General features: G+C 42.2%; 2 protein-coding genes across 3 annotated transcripts; one reads left to right on the top strand and one right to left on the bottom strand.

The window, feature by feature from the left end:
• The first annotated feature begins 955 nt into the window (after positions 1 to 955).
• Positions 956 to 5,456, top strand: fkbp10b (FKBP prolyl isomerase 10b). Its single transcript, XM_078788797.1, has 11 exons — positions 956 to 1,054; positions 1,127 to 1,331; positions 1,495 to 1,640; positions 2,526 to 2,715; positions 2,875 to 3,020; positions 3,096 to 3,285; positions 3,993 to 4,138; positions 4,221 to 4,410; positions 4,490 to 4,632; positions 4,704 to 4,867; positions 4,946 to 5,456. The coding sequence occupies exons 2-11, from the start codon at positions 1,135 to 1,137 to the stop codon at positions 5,138 to 5,140; spliced, it is 1,707 nt and encodes a 568-aa protein (XP_078644923.1). The 5' UTR covers positions 956 to 1,054; positions 1,127 to 1,134; the 3' UTR covers positions 5,141 to 5,456.
• LOC131109497 (7-methylguanosine phosphate-specific 5'-nucleotidase-like) lies at positions 4,898 to 12,411 on the bottom strand. Of its 2 annotated transcripts, XM_058061596.2 has the most exons (10): positions 12,234 to 12,411; positions 11,541 to 11,618; positions 10,208 to 10,309; positions 10,071 to 10,140; positions 9,930 to 9,976; positions 7,866 to 7,951; positions 7,696 to 7,785; positions 7,444 to 7,606; positions 7,137 to 7,337; positions 4,898 to 7,075 (listed from the first exon to the last, which is right to left on the bottom strand). In XM_058061596.2, exons 1-10 carry the CDS (start codon positions 12,291 to 12,293, stop codon positions 6,956 to 6,958), a joined length of 1,017 nt encoding a protein of 338 aa, XP_057917579.2. In that variant the 5' UTR covers positions 12,294 to 12,411; the 3' UTR covers positions 4,898 to 6,955. The 2 variants fall into 2 exon arrangements, with proteins under 2 accessions (XP_057917579.2, XP_078644924.1); XM_078788798.1 differs by lacking the exon at positions 11,541 to 11,618.
• Between the last annotated feature and the right edge of the window lie 184 nt (positions 12,412 to 12,595).

Raw genomic sequence — 12,595 nt, 5'->3', positions numbered from 1 at the left:
TTTCCATTTCTACCCTCCTCTCCTTCAGATCTTCTGGAGTTTGATCTTGAGGCACTGTAGTTTCTCTTTGCTTGCAGTTCCTCCTTCAGGACACTTTGAGGGGGCGCTGTTGTGCGCGTCACGTCTTCTTTCTCTTTTCCCACGTGCTGGTTTCCTGTACACTCTTTTTAAAAAGTGACGTCACTGAGGTGGGATGGACTGATTAGCAACATGATGATGATGATGATGATATGGTCCTGCACATTTAAATGCAATATGTAAAAAGTAGCATCAGCTTTAGAGCCTCTCCTTATGTAACACTGTGAGAACTGTAATGTGTAAAGCCTGCAATGTAACCCATATAATTCCATTTCCTGTCCTACATAAAGGCCGACCATATTAATAATTCATTAGAGATCATTTGGCATAAAATGGCTTCAGTATATTTTTGATGTTTTAATGAGCACAGTGGAGTATATTACCAGGCATATCCAAGAGTAATTGAAACCAGTTCCTGTTATATGCCATTAAACGTATCAGCATGTATGCAACCATAAAAGTACATAAAAGTATATGAGTATGTCACGTGCAAATTGCTGTTAAAACATTATTATTATTGCTCCAATTCACTTTATTTAATTTACTTTCTAATACGTCAGCAACATGTCCACGACAACGTTGCAAAAAATGAAGTTTTAAAGGATGTTGACCTCTGTAAAGTTATCGGAGAGCTTTACACTGACACGGATGTCATTTCAAAATAAAAGTGCAGGCTCGTGAGTTATTATATTGGAAATGTGCTTTTCATTTGTTGAGGTTGTTACTGACACCGGAAACGCAACAGAATTATACGATGGCTTTGGGCGTCGTAAACGTTAAACTCTTGATAATAATAGTCGAAGTAGTAACCGGAAGTGGTGCGTTTCCCTCATTGTCACCGCTTTGACGAGAAGCGCTTCCCCACTCCCATAAAAGCTCCAAACATTCCTTCCTTGGAATCGCTGCAGCCTGAGAAGAGGAGCCAACTGGATTTTGTCCACGGCTGCAGCAGACATCCACATCCACGAGCCCTCCGGTACAGATCACGGTTCCAATTCTTACTCGAATTTAAGTTAATTCAAGAGTTGTTTTTGGTTTTTTTTTATAGCAAAGATCATGTTTGCCTGTTGCATCGCCCCCCTCCTGCTGCTGCTCATTTTCTCCACGGTGGAGAACAACCCCAGTCCTGTGGGAGATGTAGTCGTGGACGCACACTTTATCCCCCAGCTGTGCACACGGCAAGCCCAAAATGGAGATCAGGTTCGGTACCATTACAACGCTACTTTTATCGACGGAAAAATCTTTGATTCGAGGTAAGAGCATCTTTTTTAAAAATTATTTATGAAACATTTACTTTGGTTGTGGAAAAAAATATATAATAAATCAGTGCAGTACGTGACGTGGTTCCGTCACTTCCATGCAGGAACTTGCCACGTAGGAGACGTTCTCTAACTTCTTCCCTCCCCTTCCACGCAGCCACCAGCGAGGGGCCGCCAAGGTGGGTCTCCTCGGGGAGGGTCGCCTCATCGCCGGGATAGAGAAAGGTCTGCTGGGGATGTGCGTCAACGAGAGGAGGACCCTCACCGTGCCGCCTCACCTGGCCTACGGCAGCGATGGGGCAGGTAAAGGGACTTTTCTAAAGTACGTTATGTTTTGGTTTGAGGAAAAGGGCAATACGTTAACGATTCGACGATATGAAATATTCAAGATGAAATGCACACAAATAATTATTAAAACTGACTTTTTGTTCATATAATGCACACGAAACAATGAATAACGTTTCCTTACTGCTCCGTGATAATTGTTGACATTTTTACCCACGTACGTATCCCCCTTAATGACATTTAGTGTACCACTTTGGGCATCAATGCAAACGTAGTTGTAGCACCCCCTTGTGGAGAACTTGTGCATTGCAGCTTCATCAACCATTCAACTAAACGGAACAATGTTTTTCCTGCTTGTAAAATTTGATAAATGAAATGTCAGGAAAACATGAATTTATTAATTATTTATTATTTACTAATAATTAATGATAAAAATGTCAGCGTACCAAAAACTGCTGTGAAAATCACTTTAATTACGTTAAACAAGTCAAATTGTAGTATATGTGTTGGTAAATCAAGGCGAGAGGCGGGTCCACCCTGGACTGGTGGCCAGCCAGCCAATCACAGGGCACATATAGACAAACAACCATTCACACTCACATTCATACCTATGGACAATTTGGAGTCGCTAATTAACCTAGCATTTTTTTTTGGAATGTGGGAGGAAACCGGAGTACCCGGAGAAAACCCACGCCAACTCCACACAGAGATGGCCGAGGGGGGGATTGAACCCGGGTCGGGCAGCCCTGTAAATTATGATGAATTATTAATTTATTCATGTTAATTGTTAAGTGTCGCAGGTAGAACTCCCACCTGACGTCATCAAATGTCAGCATTCCCGCGGTTCAGGTGTGTCCTGGGAATGCAGTTACGGAGTGAAAGTTGCATGATTCCATTTTGCAGGTGACGTGATCCCCCCCGACACCACCCTGGTCTTTGACATCCACCTTTTGGACCTGTGGAACCAGGCTGATCTGGTGGTGACCAAAACCATCAGCACCCCGAAGCACTGCAAGCGCTCGGTGATGCGCACCGACTTTGTGCGCTACCACTACAACGGCACGCTGCTGGACGGCACCGCGTTCGATTCCAGGTGAAGTGTTTGGCTGTCGTGACTTTATTTACAAATTCTGTTTAAAAAAAAACAAACAAAAAAAAGGAAATGACGCTGACTTGTGTGTGTGTGTGTTCTGTCGTGCAGGTGTGTTGTGTGTTCTGTGTTTGACTTTACGCTTGTATGAGCCCTACGCAGCTACGTCAGGAAGCAGACCCGCGACTCCCTAGTGGGCGAGGGCTGGCTGATCAAGGGCATGGATGAGGGCCTGCTGGGAATGTGTGTGGGTGAGATCAGGAATATCGTCATCCCGCCCTTTAAAGCCTACGGAGAAAAAGGCTCAGGTAGGGAAAACTCACCGTCCGTTTTTTTTTCCCACCATCTCATCTCGGACATTCCGGTTCTTTGTGTCCCGCCAGGTACAGAGATCCCCCCTCAGGCCACTCTGGTGTTTGATGTCCTGCTGGTGGACATTCACAACCCGAAAGACAACATCACCATCGAGGACCAGGTGGTGCCTGAGTCATGCGTGCGTAGGACCGTTGCAGGCGATTACATCCGTTATCACTACAACGCCAGCTTCCTGAATGGCGTGACCTTTGACACCAGGTGAGCTTGTGGTCCGGGTTCTACATTATTCTTATTTTCAGTGCATAGAAGATAGCAAAATGTTTCACCTTTATATTAACATACACATTAAGCTAGTAACTAGGTCATCATACCGGCATTTAAAGTACGTATATGTGGGGGTGTGTATATATATATATATATATATACACATACATATATATATATATATATACACACATACATATATATAATCCATATGTACACACCCCCCCACATGTACATACTTTAAAGGCCGGTATGTTTAGTTACTAGCTTAATGTGTATGTTAAGCTAGTAACATACACACTAGCTTAATGTGTATGTATGTATATATGTATATGCATATGTGTATGTATGTATGTATATATGTATATGCATATGTGTATGTATGTATGTATATATGTATATGCATATGTGTATGTATGTATGTATATATGTATATACATATGTGTATGTATGTATATACATATATATGTGTATGGACGTATGTATATACATATGTGTATGTACGTATGTATATGTATATACATATGTGTATGTACGTATGTATATGTATATACATATGTGTATGTATGTATATATATACACAAATACACACATATATACATTCATACACATATGTACATGTGTGTGTGTGTGTGTATATATATGTATATTTTAGGCTGAGGTACTTTGTGGATTTCTTGAATGACTTGATTGTTGAGCAGCTACCAGAGGAACAGTACGTACAACACCTACATCGGGATGGGCTACGTGATAGCAGGCATGGACCAGGGCCTGGAGGGGGTCTGCATGGGGGAGCGGAGAAGAGTCACTATCCCACCACATCTGGCATACGGCGAAGGTGGAGCAGGTATGTTCCCTAACAACCACCAACGTTTGACGACTTACCCGTCCAAGTTGCCATGGCAACGGCAAATACCCTCCCTCTGCAGGCCATGTGATCCCGCCGTCCGCCGTGCTGGTTTTCGACATCCACGTCATCGACTTCCACAACCCGAGCGACAAAGTCGACATCCAGGTTCTCCACCGACCCAATGCGTGCAACGAGACCACGGCCATGGACGACCTTGTCCGCTACCACTACAACTGCACCCTGATGGACGGCACGCCACTCTTCTCATCGTAAGTAAACACTACACCCCCCACCCCATCCTCACCCCCATTGAGTGCTTTGGTGCTGATGCTTGCTTTTGTCCAACAGACATGACTACGAGAACCTCCAGGATGCGGTTCTGGGCTCCGACAAGGTGATCGACGGCCTAGATGAGGGCTTGCGGGGCATGTGCGTCGGGGAGAAGAGGCTGGTGACGGTGCCTCCTCATTTGGGCCACGGAGAAAGAGGAGGTGAGCGCTGGGGGGAATTGCAAACACATAAACGTGAAGCGGCGTTGACCTTGACTTTATGGCGTCTGCAGCCACGGGCGTCCCCAGCAGCGCCGTGCTGGTGTTCGACATCGAAATGGTGAGCTTCGAGAAGGGTGTGCCGCCCGGGTACCTCTTTGTGTGGCTGGAGGACAGCCCCGCCGACCTCTTTCTGGCACTGGACGCCAACAAGGACGGGGAGGTCCCCCAAGAGGAGGTACGCAAGAAACACTTCCTACAGTACAAAGCTAAAGTTCCATTAAGTACAAATAAAACATCACGTTGTGGTCCACAGTTTGAAAACTTCATCAAGCTCCAGGTGTCAGAGGGCAAAGGTCGCCTGAGGCCCGGGCTCACCGCCGAGCAGGTGATCGGCGACATGTTCGCCAACCAGGACCGCAACAAAGATGGCCGCATTACGGCAGACGAGCTCAAGCTGAAGGTGGACGAGGACAAGGAGCGCGAACAAGCGCAGCATGACGAGTTGTGATGGCGGCCCCCGACCCAATTCCTCGTCTCAGGGACAAAAAAAGGACACGAGAGACTTCTACAGTTGGTTTATGTAACTTTTAGCTGGGGGGGAACGGATCTGGTGTTCTTTTTTTGGGGGGGGGGCTAGACAAACAAGCACCTTGTTTTGAAACATTCCCAGCACACTTCAATGCTTTATAGCCATGCTAAGCTAGCACGAAGGTGAGTGAATAGCACAATCCAAAAATTACTACAGTAGCGTTGTCCCTTGAACTCACCAAATGTTCCAACCCCCCCTCACCCCCCCCAAAAAATGATACTATTTTCAATAAATAATGACCTTTTCACCTGAGTGTAACAGTCACTGCTTTAAAAAAACATCCATTGTTTTTAAGAGTAATTACTAATAGTAATATTAGTAACTAATACCGCAATTAATTAAGTTAGCTACCAGTGAGAGTAAAAGCAACAGTATGGACCTTCTACACCAAGGGTGGGCAAACTACGGCTCGGGGGCCACATGCGGTACACCAAATGTTTGACTCCGGCCCGCCAGTTGCTTTCTAATTTTTTCAACTTTTTACATACAAACTGGCAACATGACTCGCAAGTCTTATTTAGTTAAAAATAACAAAAGTGTCAAATTAAATGACATAAGTTTGATGTGGTCCCTGAAGAAAGGGACACGAGAAGATACAGCTGATAGTATAACACTTTTACAAATAAAATTAGACAAATAATTAAGCATAAAAATTTTCAATTCAATTTTGTTAACTCATGCGGCCCACGAGTCAAAATATTTGCCCGCCCCTGTTGTACACAAACATGCTAAAAGTTACTTAGCACCAGATCATCCTTCAACAGTGACACAAATGACACAAGTCTTCATAGACAATACATAAAAGTGCCTAAAACAGAGTACAGTACAGTACAGTCACCCCTCCTTTACAACTTATTTACTTCCACAGTTCCGAGTTAGTTCAGAGTTAAATGAATTTCTGTGGAATTTATGTTAATGTTTCAGTAGTTCGAGAATGGAAAACCTGTTTGAGTTTCTAAATACAATTTTTAACATTAGAGCCGTGTAGACATGAAATAACACCACGATAGTTACCTTTACTCATAGACTCATAAATGTAAACTTACCACTTCCACACACAGTGGGAGGATAACTTTGCCATGGCTGACTTCATGCAGTGTTAAGGTAATATCAATATTTTCTGTCATTACTGCTGCCGAGTGACAATAATACTACATATAACCTGTATTTCGATATCTTCTGACTAATAATAAAAACGACAATCTAGCGGTGATTAATTTCAAACGCCCCCATTTGATTGATAATCCAGTCGTGACATTAGGAGGGGTGACTGTACATGTACACTTTTAAAGCTAACACTGATTACATTTTATTTAACAATGGGAGTCTTAGCTGAAAGTGACAAGTGACAACATTGTGTTAAGCTATTAAAAATTATTAGATTTAAATTTTTTATAAAAGAAAAAAAAATCAACAAACAGATCATATTTTAAAAACTGCAGCCTGAGTTAGTTGGATCTGGAAGAATAGAATTTGGATTAAATTATGAATAATGAAAAATTTGTGAAGGAGCGTACATATACAGTAGTGGTCATGTCTTCAGCGGTGACTCCATTGTTAAATTTGAACTAACTTTGTTGCTCTTTGACAAATTGGGATTTCTATTTATTTTTTTTAGATTTAGCTATGACGCTTCTATTTAGCGTGCCACATTGTCACCATGGCAACGTGATACTTGCATGAAAGCTCAAATATTCCCTGAGGTGAAAGTGAAAGTAATAAGTCCTGCTCGTCTTACTTGTTGTCGGCCGATGACGTTACAAACTTGAGGATGGCGTTGGGGACGTCCATCGTCTCGTCCTTCGTCAGCACGATGTCAAAAGAGTTGACGTACGACTCCCTCCTCTCGTCCACCTGAGAGTGGAGGTGCATGTTAGTAAGTGGACAAGCGTATACGCGATGATGGCGGCGTCACCTGGTCATTGAGGAAGCCCACTGTGAGGACGTTACGGGGATTGGACACCCCGGCTGCCATGTTGAGGTCTCCAAGGGAGTCTCCCAGCAACAGCACATTGGGGCGAGCCTGAAGTTTTGGGACCCGGGCAGCGAGCGACAGAGCTCCTTGACTCTTGTTGAAGGTGTGGATCAGCTGACCTTTGAAGGCTCGCAGGACGCCCTGATGGATGCCACAACTCATGACAATCAGTTTGATTCCAGGTGCTAATGCTAACCAAATGCTAACCAAATATTGTGTTTGTATTACAGGGAACTGCAATCCTCACAGTGTGGTCAAAGTCCATGTAGTTGGAGATGACGTGGATATTCGGATGGAAGATGTGGTTCTGGCGGATCATTTCCTCCAGGACATCGCCAACCCCACCAGAGAAGATCAGCAGAGGAATATTCTGATCGGCAAGACAGTCAAAGAAGATTTTACAGCCGTCCCTGAAGAGATGTTCGGCAGGAGAACCAAGATGGAAAACAAGGAAAGAATTGAAAGCATGCAAGGTCTTCTTATTGGTGGAATTTTTTACCTGAGCATGGAGGTGGACTCTCGGACAGCCTGAGCAAGACGATCCTTCCTGATCTTCTGCTCAACCAGGAGCTGGTGAACTTTGGTCCACCTTCACAAAGAAAACGAAGATTCTAATATCGCCATATTGGCCACAATGGTGAGAAATTATTACCAGTGTTTGCCACCTACCACTCCACCATGAAGGGCAACTTCTCCTCAACAGTCCGGTTGGTGTCGATCTCGATGGGATAATATGTGCTCAGAAGCTCCCTCATCTGGATGAAACAAGAATGTCAAGAGTAATAACTTTGATGTTTTTTTTATTGTATTTTTACATGTATGTGTATGTATGTATATATGTATGTATGTATGTATGTATACACATGTTGATTTTGAAAAAACATAAGGGGTTAGAATGCCGTTTTTTCATTTTTTTCAACTTCCTTTTAAAGCACTTTTCTGTCAAAAATAAAAGTGGAAACCTTACACACACTCAACAGTAGTACACTCAACGGAGGTGATGTAGTCATCACCTCCGTTATAACATCATAGTGTTTGCCAGAAGGATAGCTCAACTGGTAGCACCGCAGATGCATGGTGCAGGGGAGCGAGGTTCAATACCCGGTAAGGGCAACTGCACTTGTTACTTGTTTTAACATTTCTCCAGCACCTATCGTACTCATGACCTCCGTTATATCACAAGGCATATTTGCCGGCCTTGTGGCCCAGGTGATAGCACCGCTGTTTCATGGTGTTGGAGTTCCTGGTTCAAATCCCAGCATTGGTTGTTCAAACAAAAGAATATCTTTTAAAAATTTTATTTAAAGATTTAAAAATTTTTTTTTAAAAGCCAGCTGACTATGCCTATCCACCCCACGCGCGACCTCCCTCACGACCGCCATGCCCCACCCCCCCCTTCCCCACCTCGCCACCCTCCTCCCCTCCGGCCAACCCCCACTATACGTTTTTTCGCCCATTTAACTCCACCTACTTCTCATTTTATGTTGACTTCATCCAGTTGGAGGCACATATTTATTTAACAATCCCTCTAGAGGCGGGATCATTTTGGAGGGGGGATCCCCCAGGAGGCAGGATCCCGCATAATTTCAAGTTGAGGGGGGAAGTTACACACACACCCCACATTGTGCCGACTGGGAAGGCAACACCCTATCACTTTTGTTTTTTTTTTTTTGGACCGACTAGGATTTGAACACAGTACTCCAGCACCATGAATCTGCGGTGCTACCAATGGAGCTAGTCAGCTGGCAGACATTCATGATGTTATAATGGAGGTGATGACTACGATGGGTGCTGGAACTGGACAAATGGCAAAATGACCTACACTTACCCTGACCGGGTATTGAACCTCGCACCCCTGCACCATGAATCTGCGGTGCTACCAATGGAGCTAGTCAGCTTGCAGATATTCATGATGTTGTAACGGAGGTGATGACTACGATGGGTGCTGAAACTGGACAAACGGCAAAATGCCCCATACCTGCCCAGACCGGGTATTGAACCTCGCTCAATAGGGGGCCCAGAAGAACAGGGGGGCCCAGAAGCATCCAAAAATGGCATAAAAAGCCAGATTTTGAATTTGGTGATTTTTGAAAAAAAACGTAAGGGCTAACCCCTTACGTTTTTTTGGCGTTTTTTTCATTTTTTTCAACTTGCTTTTAAAGCACTTTTCTGTCAAAAATAAAAGTGGAAACCTCACACACACTCAACAGGGGGCCCAGAAGCATCAAAAAATGGCATAAAAAGCCAGATTTTGAATTTGATGATTTTTGAAAAAAACATAAGGGGTTAGTATGGCGTTTTTTTTCCATTTTTTCAACTTGTTTAAAATGAACTTTTCTGGTCAAAAAAACAAAGGAAACCTCACACACACTCAACAGGGGGCTCAGAAGCATCCAAAAATGGCATAAAAAGCCAGATTTGGAATTTGGTGATTTTTGAAAAAAACGTAAGGGGTTAGTATGGCGTTTTTTTCATTTTTTTCAACTTGCTTTTAAAGCACTTTTCTGTCAAATATAAAAGTGGAAACCTCACACACACTCAACAGGGGGCCCAGAAGCATCCAAAAGTGGCATAAAATGCCATAGTTTGAGGGTGGTGCCATTGCATAGCAATTACAATGTTAATACTCATTGTACATCCAGAGATTTACATATTTTTTACCCAAAGCCAAAAAGCACACTGTGTATAAATTGACTTAAGTCTATGGTATATAAGATAAAAATATGTAATGACCTTTTTGCCACATTCTTCATCAACCAACAGCCGGTTGTCCAGGATGTCTGCAGGTGAAAAGGGCAACACCATAAACCACTCCAAATACGGAGTTCAACATGTCCAATTTATGTTACGACAGCTAACAGTGTTCTTCCTTACTGTGAGTGGTGGGGACTCTCTTGCCATTGTGGGCGAATTTGGTCAGCGTCATGTCAAAGTCAGAAATAACCTGAGGAAATACAATGTATGAAGTTCAAACTATATTTCTGTCACATTGAGTAAGAAAGTTCACACACATGAAGACTGCCGCCGCCTTCTTGCTGCAAGGCGTGAAGCGTCTTCTCCACTCGATGACGCTCCCTGATCAGCACTGAGCTCTTACACAGCTCTGACATCATCTGAAATGAATAACAACATATTGCATTTGGGAATGTGTAGTACCAGTCATGGGAATAACGGAGTTTAAAATAACATCATTACTTTTTTCAGTTACTAATTACTTAAAATTACTAAAGTAAAATTAAAAATTAATTTAATTTTCTAAAATTAAATTAAAAATGTAGTTAATAAAATTAATTAAAATTAAAAAGTTATATTGCATCTTTGGCCAATAGAGAACTTGGGTGGGCGGGTGTTTAGAGCACATAAGCAATGAAAATTGGCTAAGGTTTAGTAAGATTGTCTTTTCAGCCAATCAGAGACCTTGGATGGGCGGGTATTTAGAGCACGTCCAAAGTGCGATACAGCATAGCGAGAGATGAGTGAGGAGGACTCTAGTGAGAAGACAGCGTTTACCGAATGGAAGTACTACTACTACTACTTTAACCTTGTTGATGTCAAAGGTAAAATGTACATTATGTATCCGAAAAAAACTTTGTCCACGTCTTGTGTGTGCAACTCAAACCCCCTCTATAAAATGGTACCCGTCTTTGCTGTGGGGGCAATAGTTACTTTTACTATGGTACCTATTATGTCATTGTATGGTCACATCACCTTGTACTTGGGCACGAGGTGCATTATAAAAAAAAAAAACAATAAAAAACCTTAAACTGTATTATGGAAAGCAGGAAGTGAACAAATGTAAGAGTTACTGATTGTAAAAGTACCAGATGGAGGGGTAGGATTTAATAAGCTTTGCTTCTTCCTACTCCTTTTGGATATGTGGAACTGGGAACTGATTATGGGATGCACTCAATTGTAATCTGATGCATGTTCAAATGAAATAAAACTATTACCATTACTGGTAACTAATTACTTTTGCAGTGGAGTAACTCAGTAACTAATTACTTTTTTAAAGTAACATGCCCAAAACTGTGTAGTACTAATAGAGATACAGGAGCACTTTAGTACACTTCAATATGTATACTATGTGTAGTTTCTGAAGGTGTGGATTTTCACAGGGTAACCCATTACTGTTATTGAGTACTTATCGGAAGTAAAATATTCATCCCATTCCAATTCTTGTCTCCTTTTTTAATTGTGAACTGCAACCACTTAAGTTAAAGAGAGGGGGGGTGGGGCACCATTGATATACATTCACCACTCCAAGTGGACTGTTAAGTAAAGTATCATTAAAGTATACTGCTAAGCGTACCACAACCAGTGTATGAGACATTTTATTTTCCTCACCTGAAGTTTGTTAGGCTGTGGAGGGTACATTTCCAGAAGAGTTCGTACCGGTGTGGAGAGCAACGCCATTTTATACACCTGGAAACACGAGGCGTTGCTTTGTCAATTTAGGTCATTTCATAATTTTAGCCTTTTTTTCGTTACTTGTGTAATTTATAAGATGTCAAGACTTCACTGCAAATAGTGACACGATTGACAGGCAAACTTTTGTTTACAGGTTAGCTAAGTCGTCTACATATTTGTTTTCACCTCACACCAACAACAATGCTAACATGTAGTACTTCCGGGCAAAAACCGCCAAACGTTAATTCATTAGTTTTCTATACCGTTTATCCTATTTCACACAATTAAACTTGAATAAAATTTCGTCTGCAGATACATATTAAAGTAAATTAATATACCGTATACCTTTATCTTGTCCTATAACTCCGTTAAATAAGTTTGAAAGGCTTAAAATTGTATTTTATTTTCCAAGCACGAATATGACGTCATGTGGTCCAACACTCAATATAAATCCGATACAAAACTGAAGCCGAAGGAGTAATCTACCTAACAAGCACGTATACGAATGAAATACATACGTTATTATATTTTTAAAAATACATTTTAAGGACGTCCACATGCATTGGAGTGTCAGATTTTTTTCATAGCGAAAATATGGCTTTTGTTGTGTTACTAACAGCCGTCACTTACCCTTCTGAGAGAGAACACCGAGCTGTCGGCGATATATTTGCTTCGTTTCAGTCCAAACATCGCGTTCACATTGTGTTTCCAAACGAACTGTTTATTTTTGACATGTATCAACAATACATTACAACATCTTTGAATACGACAGCACAGCTAAAGGCCGTACGTCGGCTGCACCAGTATGGGCTGTGCTTTGCTTGTACGTTAAACGTTCCGCATTACGTTGGTTCCGAGGTCACGTGTCCCTGAGTTGCGAATCTGATTGGTTAGTTGACACAAAACTGTTGCCTGTGGGTAATTGCGGAACTTTAAAACACCAGTGAGAGGGAAATGCAAAATCAATAGCATATTTAACACAAGACAGCAAA

Source organism: Doryrhamphus excisus, unplaced genomic scaffold (genome assembly GCF_037039965.1).
Source record: "Doryrhamphus excisus strain RoL-2023G ecotype Guam unplaced genomic scaffold, RoL_Dexc_Guam_v1.1 HiC_scaffold_24, whole genome shotgun sequence".
NCBI lineage: Eukaryota > Metazoa > Chordata > Actinopteri > Syngnathiformes > Syngnathidae > Doryrhamphus > Doryrhamphus excisus.
Note: the sequence above shows the minus strand (reverse complement) of the source record. Positions and strands in the feature narration are given on the sequence as shown.